The sequence below is a fragment of the Sus scrofa genome, chromosome 3 (genome assembly GCF_000003025.6).
Source record: "Sus scrofa isolate TJ Tabasco breed Duroc chromosome 3, Sscrofa11.1, whole genome shotgun sequence".
NCBI lineage: Eukaryota > Metazoa > Chordata > Mammalia > Artiodactyla > Suidae > Sus > Sus scrofa.
The window spans coordinates 56,103,295-56,120,881 of NC_010445.4; the positions used below are offsets into that span (position 1 = coordinate 56,103,295).

General features: G+C 42.2%; 1 protein-coding gene across 13 annotated transcripts in view; it reads right to left on the reverse strand.

The window, feature by feature from the left end:
* The window catches only part of VWA3B (von Willebrand factor A domain containing 3B), a 224,064-nt gene that overhangs the window by 153,761 nt on the left and 52,716 nt on the right, over positions 1-17,587 (reverse strand). For all 13 annotated transcript variants that reach the window (XR_002342532.1, XM_021087236.1, XM_021087240.1 and 10 more), the window contains one exon: positions 4,171-4,296. Coding sequence is in view for 12 of the 13 variants with exons in the window: in XM_021087236.1 (XP_020942895.1) it covers positions 4,171-4,296 (126 nt within the window). In the remaining variant the exon portion in view is untranslated. The remainder of the gene's footprint in view (positions 1-4,170; positions 4,297-17,587) is intronic.

Here is a 17,587-nt window from a genome sequence, read left to right on the forward strand (position 1 = left end):
GTCATAGTTTTCATCAAATTTGGAAATTTTTCAGCCTTTATTTCTGCAAATATTGTTCTGATTCTCTTTCTACCCTCTCCTCAGGAATTCCATCTGCATGTATATTTATCATTTGAATTGAAGTCCATTGATGTTCTTTTGTTTATTATTTAGTTTGTTATTTATTGTTATTTTTCTGTGTGTGTCCCATTTTGGATCATTTCTATTGTATGTCTTCAAGATCATATTTTTTTCCTACACTGTCTAATTTGCCACTGATCCTGTTCAGCGTGTTTTCACCTAAGATGTTTTCTTCCCTAAAATTCTTCACATCTAAAAGTTTAACATGTGTTTTTTTCAAATACATCCTTGTCTCCACTTAAGTTTTGAACATGTGGAACACAGTTATAAAAACTGTTTGAATGTCTTTTTTTTTTTCTTTTTAAGGCTACACCTGCAGCATATGGAAGTCCCCAGGCTAAAGGGTTGAACTGGAGCTGAAGCTGAGGCCTATGCCACAGCCAGGACAACACCAGATCTGAACCACATCTGTGATCTACATCACAGCTTGCAGCAACACTAGATCTTTAAGCCACTGAGAGAGTCCAGGCATTGAACCTACATCCTCTCAGATACTATGGACATGGGTTCTTAACCCACTGAGCTACAACAGGAACTGCTGAATGTCCTTTTCTACCAATTCTAACATCTATGTCCTTTCCCAGTCAGTTTTGATTGCTTAACAAAGGGAGCATTTTCATCTTCTCTTCATATCTAGTAATCTTTGATTGGATGCCAGTCATTGTGAATTTTACCTTGTTGGGTACTGGGTGTTTTTAGATTCTTATCAAGCTTCTTGAGCATTATTCTGAGATGCAATTACCTATAAAGAACTCTCTTTTCATGTCTTGTTTTGATGATTCCTTAAGAGGGCCCAGAGCTCAGTTTAAGGCTACTCATTTCCCACTACTGAGGCAAGACCTTCCCAAGCAGTCTGCCCAGTGTTCCATGACTTATAAATTTTTCCAGCTGGGCTGGGGAGAATAGGCACAGTTTGCGTCCCTGCGTGAGCTCTAAGCTTTTTATTTCTAATTCTTTCCAGAGGATCTTCTCCAGCCTCAGGTAATTTCCTCATAGAATGATCTATCAGTATTGAGCAGAAATCTCAAGGGGGCTCTTAGAAGATTTACCATGCTCTCTCTGTGTACCTCTCTCTTCTCTGGTACTTGGTCCTATGAAGCCTATATGTCTTGATCTCCCTGGACTCTTAGCTCTATATACTAAACCTATAAGTTTGCTGTGCTCTACCTGGGATCCTTCTCCCTACACTGTGGTCTGGAAACTCTCAAAGCATTAAGCTAGGACAATCAGAGTTCACCTTGGATTTTCCTGTATCTCAAGGATCAATGGCCTTTGCTGCTTGGTGTCCAGTGTCTTTGAAAACCAATGTTTCATATATTTTTGTCAGTTTTTTCCTCTCAGGGAATTCTCATGTACTGCTCTTGGTAATTAAAAGAGGTCAAAATTACCAATAGCCAGAATGTGTGGCCTCAATATCTTTTTATTCCAGGCATCAGGCTGATGAGTCATCCCAGCCAGATACTGCTCTCCTTGTCCTATGGTTACAGGTACCAGCTGGTCCCTGAACCAGTGCACCCAGCCCAGGGCGCAGGTGGGGGCTGCTGTCCAGGAAGGGGTACTTTGCCTAATTCACATGAAGTTTCCATGTGCAATGAGAGCCCACCTGAGCCCCTCCATCCCTGACCCTCCACCTCTCCAGAGAGCTACCCTTGCTCCTCTGGCCTGCAGGCCTTGGCAGCCAAACCTGGAGAATGACTGCTTCACACAAATCAGAGACAGGGTCTTCAGCTGACACTTCCTTTGCCTCAGTAACACTGGGCTTTGGGTGGCAACAGGAGTAAGTCAGACACTGCATGTGGCTTCCGGGGCCAAAGAAAGGTGACAAAAACTTCTATGGGTATCCAACAGTGGAAAGGTCCTGAGCAAATTTTCTTTTTTAAATTGAGATGCTACATTTAAAGCATCTCTTGAAAAATTTATGCTTGGAATTATTTTGGGTTTTAGTTCTGTGTGTGTGTGTGTGTGTGTGTGTATTAAATTGAAACAAAAGGATGACGATATAGCCTTCTAAAGATTACAGAGGCCAACAGTGCTTCTGTTTCCTTTAGGAACAACATCTAAAAATCTGCTGTTAACTCTCAAGACTAACTACTCCAATCTTAAATATTCCCTGTATTAGTCTGCTCAAGCTGCTATTAAAAATATTATAGATTGGGTGGCTTAAACAACACAACCTTATTTTCTCACAGTTCTGGAGGCTAGAAGTCCAAGATTAAGGTGCCTATAGGTTTGGTTTCTGGTGAAGCCCCTCTTCCTGGCTTGCAGATGGCAATCTTCTGGTTTTGTCCTCATGGAGCTTTTCCTTTGTATGATGTGTGGAAAGAGAGAGAGCTCTCTGGGGTTAGGGCTTTGGCACATGGATTTGGGGCTGGGGGTGTGGACAGTTCATAGAACAGTCCATAGAACACCCCTAAAACAAACACCTTAGCAGCAGGATCACCATTCTCTTTGCCTCTACACATGTTCCCTTCCCCACTTCTCCTCTTCAGCCTGGCATCCTTGCTCTCCTCCCACACTGATGCCTCTGGGTACCAGGAGGCAACACAGCATGGCAGAGCTCAAACTTTGCTGCCCATTATGACTGCCTGGGGAGCTCTCAACTCTTCCAATGTCCAGATCACACCCTTTATGGATTAAATCAGAATATCTGGGTTGGGAGCCAGACATTAGTATTTTTATTGAAGAACTTGGTTTTGAATCCTGGCTTCATTACTAAAAAAAAAAATCAGTAAAATAATGCATGCCTTGCACCAAGCAGGTATTTAATAAATGTTATTTAATCCTAAATGGAGATAAAAGTAGAATTTACCTCATAAGGTAGTGGCAACAATTAAATGAGTTAATATTTGTGAAGAGCCTAGAACAGTGCCTGGTGAATAAGGTTAAGCGCTGTGTTAGCTACCATTATTACCAGTGATGCCCTAAATGAAACCAGTGCCCCACAGAGGAAAATTCTTCACTAACTCAAGAACACAGGAAGAATCAGTGTACTCACTGCCTTAAATGTGAAAGAGAAAAGATCAGGCTAACATTTATTAGATACCTGCTCAGTGCAAAGCATGCATTATTTTACTGAATTTTTACAACAATTTCTCAAGACCAATATTATAATTATTTAACAGAAGAATAAACTAAGGCTCAAAGAGATAGATTTAGGTTAATCTAGTGATGGAGTCGGGATTTACAACCAGGTCCTTTTGAGGCGGGGACGGTCTTCTTAGAGCCACACCTGAGGCATATGGAAGTTTCCAGGCTAGGGGTCGAATTCAAGCTGTAGCTTCTGGCCTACGGCACACAGCCACAGCAATGCAGGATCCAAGCTGCATTTGTGACCTACAGTACAGCTCATGGCAATGCTGAATCCTTAACACACTGAGTGAGGTCAGGGATCAAACCCACATCCCCATGGAGACTAGTTGGGTTCATTATAGCTGAGCCACAACACAAACAGCACAACCAGGTCTTCTTTATCCCAAACTCAGGCTTCTCTGAATTCTCTTTTCAACTAGATCTTGAGCTACAGTCTTCCATGTTTGTCTTTGTATTTCCCAATTTAGCAAAAATTTTCTAAGACAGTTTATCCAGAATTCTCCACCCTCCATACTTCACCCTCCCACCGCCCCCCAGGTAATGTCTGATCACCCTGGTCTGCCCGCAGCAAGAATCCTGTCAGGTAGGGTTCTCCAGATGTTTCCTCTCAGTAATTTTCCATCCACCAGACTTCCACTGCCCCAAGGCTGTCAATCCCCAATTGTACATATCTATTCATAACTGAGCCCAGTTCCATACTGAGGTCTCCTTTCCCCTGTGGCAATAGTCCCTGAATAGGACCTGTTTTACCACTTGATTGTCCAGCTCTGGTTTTGCTTTGGCAACCTACACACACACACACACACACACACACACACCACAGCAGAGCTCTGGAGGATCCCCTGGAGCCCCACACAGCTACGCTAAGGAGCTCTGCATGGTAAGGTACATGGAAACAGTCCCCATCCCCAACCAGTGGCAGCAATGACTCTTACACTGGTGACCATAAACAGCACTTACCATGGTCTGTTGTGGCCACATCGGTCTTGGGAGGCTCGATCACCAGCCTCTGAATCTGGGCCAATGTGCTGCTGGCTTCCTCCATCTCCCTCCAAATGAGAAACACATCCTCTCTGACCTCGGCTCCTGGGAGGGAAATACGCATGAGTGAGCAGCCATGAGAAGCCCCAGAACCTGCTAGTTGTCCCATCAAGCCTGGCACACACCAGCCAAATTTCTAGAATATTTCCTAACATCAAATTCTATTTTCCTCACTAATGTCTTTCTGAGATTCAGAAGTGAAATCCTTAAAAAAATGCTATCATCTCAAGAAGTCATAAAATGCTGATTTTTTTTTTGAGTTTTTTTGTTTGTTTGTTTTATTTTATTTTTTTTCTTTTTGGCTGCCCTGCGGCATATGGAGTTCCTAGGCTAGGGATCAGATCCAAGCCATAGTTGCGCCCTAAGCCACAGCTGCAGCAACACTGAATCCTTAACCCACTGTGCTGGGCTAGGGGTTGAGCCTGCACCACAGTGCTCCCAAGACTCCGCGGATCCCATTGCGCCACAGAGGGAACTCCAAATGCAGACTTCAGGATGCAATAAATCCTCATAAAGTTAATATGTGTAGCACCCAGGATATTTTAAGACAAATTATTGATAACACTCAAATAAAATAAAGAATAAAAATATTCAAAAGCACCTAATAAAAGCCAGGGTGAGCACTGTGGGGCAGGAAGTGCGGTGGTGTGTGAAAGTAACAAGCCCTCATCTGTCTTGATCTGCCTGCTATTTCCTACTTTGAAATCACTCCACTGCTCTATATGTTTCCCTAACATAACAATAGTTCTTTGGTCTCCTTTTCTGGACCTCTGCTGCCTCAGTTAAGGGTTAGGCTTGGCTGTATAACATTTTTAATGATATGGTTTAAATAATCTAGATATTTATGTCATTCTAGCAATCAGTCAAAGTTCATCCTGTGGCTTCAAGGTCCAAGGCTGGGACAGAGGCTCTGCCTTCACCAACATCCTGGCTCTAAGAGATTAGCAGTTTCCAGAGGTTAAGGTGGGTGTAGGAACAGGAGGGAAATGGGTGTGACTGTAAAAGTGTGACATGAGGGGACCTGGGGTGGTATCTTAACAACATCAATATCAATATCCTTGTTGTGATATCATTTTTCAAGATGCTACTAATGGGGGAATCTTGGTTAAGAGCATGTAAGCATTTCCACTGTTTCTTACAACTGTATGTGAACCTACAATTCTCTTCTCATGTCTCTCCACCAGAGCATACTGTGCACATGAGGCCAGCTGCAACTCCAATAGGCAACCATGCTTAAAACATCATTCATTCATTTTCAGTGGCATCTGTGAGCCCAGCCACCAGCCTGGAACCACTCAAGGCATTTTGAGGGGTATGGTGGAGTCCCTGCTCTAGGAAGCGTCTACAAGGTTGTTGAGACAAGAATTCAGCAGATGTATTCTCTAGTTTTAAAGACTCTATTCCAGTAAGAGTTTATTTAAAAACAAACACACAAAAACAAATGTATTTTACAGACTGTACAGAGTTGGTTCAGGGAACACTGATGTTACTACTTAAGTAAGCGGAGTCCAAATTCTCCAATGATAAGCACCTTTTGGAGGTACCTGCTATGTGCCTGGCATTGTGCTTAGGGCTATCTAAACATTTTCTCATTTCCCTTCACCACAATTCCGCAGATAAATTCTATTCCTCTCCCCATTTCACGGCTGTATAAACTGAGGCAGAGCTAGTTGTCCAAAGTCATAACATCAAAGAGTGGCAGTGCAGGGGGTGAAACTCAAGTTGGTGTGACTGTACCAACTCAGCCACCCTGACTAGTTGTCCTGGAAAAAGGATGGCTGGTTTACATTCCCCTGCAGCCCCTCCTGCAGCTGGTGATGGCATCCCACGTACCATGTGTGTCCACAAACAGGCCACGAATGCCTGAGATCCAACAACCCCAGAGGATGAGGGACCACTATCAGGTCTAGGGGCCACTCCAGGAGATTCGTCCACCTGGGGCAAAAGGACCGACCTTAAGCCACCAAGATAGACCAGGGCAGACCAAAGTCAATGTTTCTGATTTTTAAAATGTAGTCCAGGAGTCCCCACTGTGGCACAACAGGATTGGTGGCATCTCCACAGCGCAAGGATGCAGGTTTGATCCCCAGCCCAGCACAGTGGGTTAAGGATCCAGCATTGCCATAGCTGCGGTGTACAGAGCAACTACGGCTCAGATCTGATCCCTGGCCTGGGAACTACATATGCCACAGGACAGCCAAAAAAACAAAATAAATTGCAGCCTAGAAGGGTGGGGTGGAATTAAGGGACATCAGAGCCCTGGCCTCCTGAAGTGGCCAGATCAGGTGAGAGAGTATTAATAGCTATATTCATTAAGAAGCAAGTGACGAGCCCTGACAGAGATGGACGGCCACCAGGTTTCTGCAGCCATCAGCAGCCCAAGGAGAGAAATGTGATGAGCACCCAGCTCCGCCTAGGAACTCCAAAAATATCACAGGCTGCTGCCAATTGCAAACCTGGAGCTCACAGGACTTTCTGACCCTATGAAAAAGCAGAACTAACTTCCGGCTGCTTGCTTCAGCCTGGACGTGTTAAGTAGCAGAATTCTCTCTTCAAAGGTTTCAGAGGAGTCAAGGCTTTCCATGTGCCCAGACCTGTCAATAATATCTTAAGAAAGAGTGAGCCACAGGTCAGCATGCAAGGAAAAACCTCCAAGGAAATACAGTTGACTGGCTGATTCAGGGACAGGAGAGTGTGTTTAAGGGGACAGCCATGACCCAAGATGTGCTCCTCTGAGCATGTAGTAATTAGACTCTCACTACACTGGGTTAGTCGTTATAATGGATCAGAAAACAAAACTCACAACTACCCATTTAACTAGGTTTGCTTTAAAAACAAATGAAACAAAACCAGCCAGTGGACCATAACAATCACGGGCAATAAAAAGCCTAACTTAGAAGGTGGAATTTTATTTCAAGTTATTCTACAGGCAGCGGGGAAGGGCTGCCATTTTTATCTGGGTTGTGTCTAAGGGACTTAGCTGGGAAATCAGACAGGGAGACAGCCCCACTGGAAATAGAAGAGCCTGGAGACAGGGCACAGGAAACTTAGTGTTCCGAGAGCTCTGTGGGTTTGCAATTCTCCAGGCCAAACCAGAGAGGAGACAAAACCCCACTGGATCCTGTCCATCAAGGGAGGGGCCAGCCAAGGCCTGCTGTACACAGAAAGAGGATATGGTTCCTCATGGGCACATCCAGGTGACCCAGAAGATCCTCCCCCTTCCTCACCAAACCCCAACATCCCCCACATGCCTAGTGGAACAACCTGAAGGTTCGGAGTATGCTGACACCACTGCAAGTGCTGTCACATCAAGCTGCTGTTTTGCCTTAGCCCCCGGTACTGACTTCTCAGACTGCTGACTTAACAGATGAACGAGACCCAGGTCAGATACGTGTGGGTGTGTCAGGGGAAGAGCCCACGGAGTACCTGCCACAAACACCACCTGCCTGTTAAGGCTTCCTGTCAAACCTTCCTGTCTCACCTGCAGGATACAGTCCAGTCCAACTCATTAATCTGTTCACTCAGCAAATACTTGTTGCGCACTTACCACAGATAGGGAGTGGGCACTGCCAGGACTGAGGATGCAGCAGTGAGCAGGGTTCTGCTCCCTGAACTGGCATTCAAGTCCAGGGTTCAGGACCCCCATTTCACCCCCTCTAATACTGTCAGCCTGAACCCTGCCAGGACACTATCCTCCCAGCCCTCCAGGGCCCCTGCACTCCCACTGCCCTCCCACTCAGGGCACTCAGAGCCCTCCACTGCACTCAGCCGCACCCTTCATTCAAGGCACCAGCCTGGCTCCACCAGCAAGCTTTGCCCAGTCACTCCAGAGAACAATGATCTGCCCCTCACTTCTTCTCAATTCTGGTGAAATGAGCCAGCCACAATCACTGTTCTCAGTGGAGGCTTTTGCTGCCTGGACATACTCTCAGGCCATTAGACAGGCGGGCACCATATGCAATTCCTGGCTGCCTCCTGGCACATCAACCTCCAACTCTAATGAGCATAAAGAAGCATCAGCTGGAGATGGTGAATTAGTCTATCCAGACCTGGAATCCAGGCTAATTCAAGTCCAACTTGACAAACATGAGGCTTTATTTTTAGTAAGCAGCTGCTTACAGCACAGCTCACCATTCAGCACTGGTCCAGGGCCATCCCAGGGCTGAGAGCTATTATGATCTTCAGCTTTCCTATGGTATTAGCCCACAGTGTTAGATTACAGTTTACGTTTGAACGGACACAGTGTCTCTTCTTTGTATCCTCCATGGTAGTCAGCACAGGATCCAGGGCTTTCAGGAAGAATTCCTATCCTTTCTTCTTTTTGTTTTTCCTTATGACAAAGAAATAATGACCTCAAAGAATTGCTCTGTCTCATAATTGACGGCCCCAATAACGCAAGAAACTCTTCTGACTGGTATATAACAGACTTGTATCATTTGAGCATGTGGCTGTGCCCTAGGGATTCCAGATCTCAAGAGTGACTTGCCCTAAAGCAGCAGTGATATCCTTTTTAGATCCTTGGGCCTCAGCTAAGCAAGGCTCCCCGCCATGATTCTGAAATATTAGCAATACCAATGAAATTAAAACCACCCTCAGCAACCCTGAATCCCAGACCATCACCTGGGTCCTCCTGTGGGCTGGTTTGTTAGTGGTCATTTCCCCCTTGCCTAGGACCCCTGGGGAGTAACTGGCCCCACTGGGTAGAGACTGCTCACTGCCTGAGCCCTAAACTCCTACCTGACCATGAGGGTCCGAAAGAGCTGAATATGACTATCAAAGGCAGTATTTTCAGGAAAACACTGCATATATATTTTCATAAAGCAATATGACATTTTAAAATAATAATCCACTATGAGGTGATTAAAATTCCCAGAGACCTAAACTTATAGTATGGATCTGGTAAAAGGGGGCATATTGCATCCATAAAGGGATTGAAAGTGGTGAAATCAGAAGTTTTTGTTGTAATGGGAAAATTCCCAGTTCCTTGTGTTAAATTACATACTAAGATGTTTTGCTCAGTCTCACCCAAAGGAAATTAACTACTAATTAATTTAAGCAAATAGAGTCATTTTGCTATCCTGATATGCTTTCTTGGGACAATGAATACATGTGTTTCACAAGCATCATGATGTCTTAAAAGCAATTTCAAATGTCAAGGATGGGCAACTCTTAGATGGTTATGGTACCATCTCCTGGGGCCTCCTTCTTCTAAGCAGAAGGCAGCAAAATGCAAATGTAATGCAGTCTAATTGTCCAATATTCATATAGAAAACCTGAATACAAACCATAACTCTTCTCCCCATGCTAGAGAGCAAGTCTTCCACCAAACTCCATGAGAACATGACCCCAGGCTCTGGGTGCTACTGACTAACAGGCGATAAATACACAAGCACAAAGAAGAGAAGCAATATCTAAAGAAAAGATGTCCCAAATGCCCATGAATAAAGTTACACTGAATAAATCTATTTAGAACAGGTAACACCATTTAAAAGACATCAACTCATAGGATATTTTAATGAAATGGTAAATTTGAGGGAAATTTGTGAGTTTCCTTGAGAGCAAATTTACTAAATTTTTTGTTTTTTAGCTTTCCCAATCACAAAAAAAGGCCTGAACTTTTGGTTCTAAGGGAACTACAGGACCCCCAAAAGAATGCAAGATGGCCCCAGGGCTGCTCTCTGAGTTCCATCAACCAGCTCTGAACTGGGCTGAGCCTGCCACTGCTGGGTGCCAAGAAAGGGCTCTAGGGAGCAGTGCGGGGGTCCTGGTGAAAGGCCATGCTGCAGCCCAGAGTTAAGAACAAACAAGGAACCCAGGACTCAAACCCACTATGGGGAAAGAAATACAAGGGCTCCCTGCCCTTAAAGAAACTGACCCTCTGGTGGGAAAACTGGACCTTTACACACATCAGGTAAAGGTGTGAACTAAGGGAAGAAGAGGGTTGAGTATACATGGGCAATTCTTTTTTTCCCATGTTTTAAAATTTACTTTATTGAAATATAGTTGATTTACAATGTTGCTTTAATTTCTGCTATAGAGCAAAGTGATTCAGATATATATATACACATACACATACATATGTATATCCTTTTTCATATGCTTTTCCATATGGTTTATTATAGGTCATTGAATAAATACAGTTCCCTGAGCTATACAGTAGGACCTTGCTGTTTGTCCATTTTATATATAATACTTTGCATACACTATTCCCAAACTCCCAGTCCATCCCTCCCCTTTGGCAACCACAAATCTGTTCTCTTTATCTGTTCTTCAGATAAGTTCATTTGTGTCATATTTTAGATTCCACATGTAAGTAAAATCATATGGTATTTATCTTTCTCTGTCCGACTTCACTCAGTATGAGAATTATCTACCTGCATCCATGTTGCTGCAAATGGCATTATTTCATTCTTTATTTTATTTTATTTTTTTCCCACTGTACAGCATGGGGATTAAGTTACTCTTACATGCATACATTTTTTTCCCACCTTTTGTTCTGTTGCAATATGAGTATCTAGACATAGTTCTCAATGCTATTCAGCAGGATCTCCTTGTAAATCTATTCCAAGTTGTATCTGATAACCCCAAGCTCCCGATCCCTCCCACTCCCTCTCTCTCCCATCAGGCAGCCACAAGTCTATTCTCCAAGTCCATGATTTTCTTTTCTGTGGAGATGTTCATTTGTGCTGGATATTAGATTCCAGTTATAAGTGATATCATACAGTATTTGTCTTTCTGACTCATTTCACTCAGTATGAGAGTCTCTAGTTCCATCCATGTTGCTGTAAATGGCATTATGTCATTCTTTTTTTATGGCTGAGTAGTATTCCATTGTGTATATATACCACATCTTCCGAATCCAATCATCTGTCGATGGACATTTGGGTTGTTTCCATGTCCTGGCTATTGTGAATAGTGCTGCAATGAACATGCGGGTGCATGTGTCTCTTTTAAGTAGAGTTTTGCCTGGATATATGCCCAAGAGTGGGATTGCGGGGTCATATGGAAGTTGTATGTATAGATTTCTAAGGTATCTCCAAACTGTTCTCCATAGTGGCTATACCAGTTTACATTCCCACCAACTGTGCAGGAGGGTTCCCTTTTCTCCACACCCCCTCCAGCACTTGTTATTTGTGGATTTATTAAAGATGGCCATTCTGACTGGTGTGAGGTGGTATCTCATGGTAGTTTTGATTTGCATTTCTCTTATAATCAGCGACGTCGAGCATTTTCTCATGTGTTTGCTGGCCATCTGTGTATCTTCCTTGGAGAACAGTCTATTCAGGTCTTTTGCCCATTTTTCCATTGGTTGATTGGCTTTTTTGCTTTTGGGTTGTATAAATTGTTTATATATTCTGGAGATTAAGCCCTTGTCCATTGGATCATTTGAAACTATTTCCTCCCATTCTGAAAGTTGTCTTTTTGTTTTCTTTTGGGTTTCCTTTGCTGTGCAAAAGATTTTCAGTTTGATGAGGTCCCATGGGTTTATATTTGCTCTAATTTCTATTGCTTTGGGAGACTGACCTGAGAAAATATTCATGATGTTGATGTCAGAGAGTATTTTGCCTATGTTTTCTTCTAGGAGTTTGATGGTGTCCTGTCTTATATTTAAGTCTTTCAGCCATTTGGAGTTTGTTTTTGTGCATGGTGTGAGGGTGTGTTCTAGTTTCATTGCTTTGCATGCAGCTGTCCAGGTTTCCCAGCAATGCTTGATGAACAGACTTTTTCCCATTTTATGTTCTTGCCTCCCTTATCAAAGATTAATTGACCATAGGTGTCAGGGTTTATTTCTGGGTTCTTATTCTGTTCCATTGGTCTGTCTGTCTGTTTTGATACCAGTACCACACTGTTTTGATGACTGTGGCTTTGTAATATTTCTTTAAGTCTGGAAAAGTTATGCCCCCTGCTTATTTTCTGTTTCTCAGGATTGCTTTGGTGATTCTGGGTCTTTTGTTGTTCTATATAAATTTTTGGATTGTTTGTTCTAGTTCTGTGAAAAATGTCATGGGTAGTTTGATAGGGATTGCATTGAATCTGTAGATTGCTTTGGGTAGTATGGCATTTTACAATATTGATTTTTCCAACCCAGGAACATGGAATATCTTTCCGTTTCTTTACATCTTTAATTATTTCATTCTTTTTTAAGGCTGAGTAGTATTCCATTGTGTGTGTGTATGTGTGTACCCCACCTTCTTTATCCATTTATCTGTCAATAGACATTTAGTTTGTTTCCATGTCTTGGCTATTATAAATACTGCTGCTATGAACATAAGAGTGCATGTACCTTTTAAACTATAGTTTTGTCTGTATATATGCTCAGGAGTGGGACTGCTGGATAATATGGTAGTTCTGTTTTTTAGTTTTTTTAGGAACTATCCTCCATAGTGGCTGCACCAATTTACATTCCCACTGACAGTGAAAAAGGGTTCCCTTTTCTCCACACTCTCTCCAGCATTTGTATTGTAGATTTTTTAAATGATGGCCATTCTGATAAGTGTGAGGTGGTAACTCATTGTAGTTTTGATTTGCATTTCTCTCATAATTGGCAAAGATGAGCATATTTTCATTTGCTTTTTAGCTACCTGTACATCTTTTTTTGAGAAATGTCTTAGTAAGGTCTTCTAGATGAGCAATTCTTAAATCCTAAACTGAGATGCTGGAGTTATAATGGGAAGGAGCAATTTTAAATCATCAAACAGAAGCATAATTGATTTCCTAAGAGTCTGAAGTTCCCTGAATAGGAAATTTGTGTTGTGTTCCTTTTTAATCTCCACCTCACCCCTAGTGAGACTCTAAGGAACACAGAAGGCATTTAATAAATGTTTAACTAACCAGAGGTTGTCTCATAGAAGTAATAAGAAATCTGAAGCAAGTCATTATTAGAAGGAGCAGGACTTGGGAGATAATAAAGTCTCAGCCTTGTAAACTGTAATGTGGCAATAATTTTGGATGTGCAGCTGCTCTGGCTCCATCCATTGCATTAAACTGAGTTCTAGGGAGCAGGAAGGAGACCTCAGAGAAAACTGCTCTCAGTAAACTATAAACAGGCACCAGTCAGTGCTTCTAAATGAAATTAGAGATTAGAAATAGAGGAGTAGTGCCCAGCCTGAGTGATGGGCCAGAAAACTTTAAATATCCAATTAAAGATTACAAATAGTCTTCCAAGAATGAGGACTTGGTTGTTTTCTCTTTATAAGTCTGACAGCCTGGACATACCCGAAATAAATAAATTTTGGTTTTGTAATACTTAGTTTTGTTCATGCATTTTTATCCAACACACCAGAAAGTACAGTTTCCAAAGAGAGTATAAGCCAAATTTTTATAGCTACACCATTTTTGGACTTAAGAATAATACTGTGGATCAGAACAGCTTTTCTAACTTCATTTTTGCCAGGAATACTGGAAACAAACAAAAATATTCTCAGAAAAGCATTGCCTTTTCCTATTACCTGAAACTCATTCCTTTTCTTCCTCATTTTTTAAATTTAGGTGTAGTTAGTTTACAACATTGTGTTAGTTTCAGATATACAGCAGTGATTCAGTTTTCTTAGATATATGTATATATAAGAATATAAAATATACTTTTCAGATTCTTTGTAATAGGCCATGACAAGATATTGAATACAGTTCCCTGTGCTATACAGTAGGTACTTGTTGTTTATCTAGTTTATATATAGTAGTGTGTATCTGTTAATCCTAAACACCTAAATTATCCCTCCAGTGCCTCCCCTTTGTAACCATAAGTTTGTTTTCAACATCTGAGTATATTTCTGTTTTATAAATAAGTTCATTTGCATCATTTTTGGATTCTACACATAAGTGATATCATACGATATTTGTCTTTCTCTGTCTGACTTAACTTCACTCAGTATGATAATCTCTAGGTCCATCCATGTTGCTGCAAATGGCATTATTTCATTCTTTTTTACAGCTGAGTAATATTCCTGTGTGTGTGTGTGGTGTGTGTGTGTACCACACCTTCTTTATCCATTCTTCTGTCACCGGACAGTTAGGTTGTTTCCATGTCTTGGCTATTGTAAATGGTGCTGCTATGAACACTGGGGTGTACGTATCTTTTGAATTAGAATTTTCATCTTTTCCAAAACTTTTATTTATTCATTGCAGAGTCTTTCTCTCGTCCCATGAGCAAAACACGGTGGTAAGCACACTGACTCCCAATTGAAGCTTCTGTTCAATGAGCAGGGGTTGCCCAGCTTGCTGTACTGAGCTGGCCAAGGGGAGTCCAAGCTTAGAAGGAAGGGGCAATCATGGGTTGATTAGTGATGGCTGATGGGGACAGCGGGCTGGGGCTAGAAGTGAAATGTGCTGAGCTGCCCAATCCTGATCTGGAGTCATGAGAGCGTCTTGAGCTGTGGGTTTGGTTGTATATGTGAAATCACACTAAAGTTAAGACTGACTGTCTGTGTCTAACACTGCTGCCTCCTCCTCTTTCTCCTCCCCTCCCCTTGTTCCTCTTCCAGTATAAAATAGGATGCCCTGGCTTGAAGCAGGAGCTCAGGGCTCTGAGCGTGGTCCATCACCCTGGGTGCTCCTCCTACCACTAGATGCCTTGCATTCCCAGTTCTGAAGAGCCTGGCATCTAAAATAAGTCTGCTGTCAGCTTCACTGATGAGTCCACATTTCAAGCTAGCTGCATCAATGCCAAAATTATTAACTTTTGTTTAGCCTGATTCCAGGCCTTCAGTGAAAATTTCTATTCTAATGTGCTTTTTTCAATCTATACTTTCTATTTCAGTTTAATTAAGTTGTTTGAGGACAAAACAGGAAGGGAAAGCCAAAGTAAAAGATGAAATCTCTGCTTTGAACCTAAGAGATCAGAAGTCTTTTTCCTTCCTAAGAGGGAGTCACAGACCACTACGTAGAGCCCTCACTTTGGCCCACAAGGCTTTCTTAACCTAAGGAATAGCTCCCCCAGGGGATTAGGACTGTACCCCTTAAAGATACAGTCCCTGGAAAGCACCAGCAGTTAAATTCCTTCCCAAGACAGCAATAAACTAGCTCCCAGGCAGAACAATCCAACCCTCCATGAAAGCTTCTGAGAACTGAAAATTACCATGTCAACTGACAAATATTCCTGCCCCATTCACACCTCTCACTGCACCCAATCTGACAATAGGAAAGTAAGGAAAGTCAGGCCCAGACAGGGCCCCACAGTATAACCCAGTGAACCACTTATAGTAGAAGAGGTGCTCCTTATTTCCTCTAGAAAGACCACAATTGCCTACCCTTAGTATCAACCTTGAAAATGGATCCATCTCCAATCAAGACACAGCTTACTAGTACAATATTCACTTCCTAGCTCCAAATTCCAATTCCCATCCATCGTTATGCATGCAAATAAGATGTCATAACCTAGCCTGAAAATGCTCAATATCCTGTTGGATTATTTTATTTCCTTAAAAAAATGTCTACAATAAAAGCCCATTTGGAATCCTATAAGGAAACTAACATTAACTGAATGCCAGTTTTGTACTACCCACTTCCATGTGGGTTATATACTTTAATTTCCCCTAACAATCATATGAGGTGAATGTTATTTTTCCCACTTTTACAACTGAGAGAACTTAGCTCTAAAAAGTTTAGGTAATTAACATAAAGTCGTACCATGCAGTTACAGGCAAAACTAGGGTTTGAATCCAGGTCTGATTCCAAAGTTGATTCACTTTCCAGCAAACACTGTTTGCCAGAGGCAAAAAAGAATCATGCAAGAACAAAATATTGTGATAACTTATGTTATTGTTCAGCAACTACTTCTTTCCTCCCCATCCCAGTGTGCATGGAGTAGACATTCTCATCCAATTGATGTTGGACTTGGTCAGGTGATTGGCTTTGGCCAATAGAATATTAGTGGATGTGACATGAGCAGGGGCCTTAAACAGGGCTGCATGGTTTGGCTTGGCGCTTCTGCTCATGCCATTTGCCACAACAAAAGTATATCCTGGATAGTTAAAGGAGGACAAGTCTATCCTCAGTCAAACTGCGGTTGACCTACAGACCTACGATCAAGAAATAATGGCTGACACTGAAACTAACACAACTTTCTAAGTCAACTACAATACAATTTATTTTAAAAAATAAAAATAAAAGATATAACGGCTGAGGGAGTTCCCTGGTGGCCTCGTGATTTAAGGAATTGATGTTGTCACTGGTCCAGGAACTTCTGCATGCCGTGGGCACAGGAAAGGAAGGAAGTGGGGAGGGGTTGGGGGAGGGAAGGGAGGGGAGGGAGGGAGGAAGGAAGGAGGGAGGGAGAGAGAGAAAGAAAGGCTGAATTATTCCTAATTTGATGAAAACTCTAAACCTAAAAGTTTGAGAAGCTCAATGAATCTCAAGTACAAGACACAAGTCATGAGGATTGGACAGAAGACCCAGTGGCATGTTTCACTCTTGAAAATAAATGAGAGGCTTCCAAACGTGAGAGGAGAAATAGAAGGGAGGATCCAGGGAGGATGTATGTCTCTTTCCTCTTCCAATGATTCAGAAGCACCTACTAAAATCACACTTATTGAGAGGAAGTGAGGAGGGTGGTAGAAGGGAATACAGCAAGGAGCTGAGTTTTCATCCAGGTTAGCATGGAAAACCCAGCACAGCCCAGGTAAACAGAGGATTTCAGAGGGAATGGGGAACAGAAGGGTATGCTCCTCCCCTGGACATAGAATCAAAGGTGGGAGGGTAAATTATTTATAAGTAATGATAACAAAGAGTTAATGTCATTAATATACAAAGAATGCACACAATGTGATAAGAAACACGATAGCCCCACCAGATAAATGGGCAAAAGAAGTAAAATACAAAAAATGTTCAATTTCATGACTCTTCACTACCAATTGACATTAATTTTTTTTTCTTTTTTCTTTTCTTTTTTTTTTTTTTTTTTTTTGCTTTTTAGGGCCACACCTGTGGCATGTGGAAGTTCCTGGGCTAGGGTTCAAATGGGAGTTGCAGCTGCCAGCCTACACCACAGCCACAGCAACACGGGATCCAAACCATATCTGCGACCTACAACACCACTCATGGCCATGCTGGATCCTTAACCCACAGAGTAAGGCCAGGGACTGAACCCACATCCTAGTCAGATTTGTTTCCACTGAGCCACAAGGGAAACTCCATGACATTAATTTATTTATCAAAGAAAATTCATTTGGGAACAATGAGATACTATATTTAAGGTAATTCAGGTTCAGTCAAGTGTATATTCCATATACCCTATCAATATGACTTATGCTGTCTTAAAACGTTTTTTGGAAAGCAATTCAATATGAGATATTACCCCAAATGTTCAATCATGGTAATCCAGTACTTTCACTACTATAAA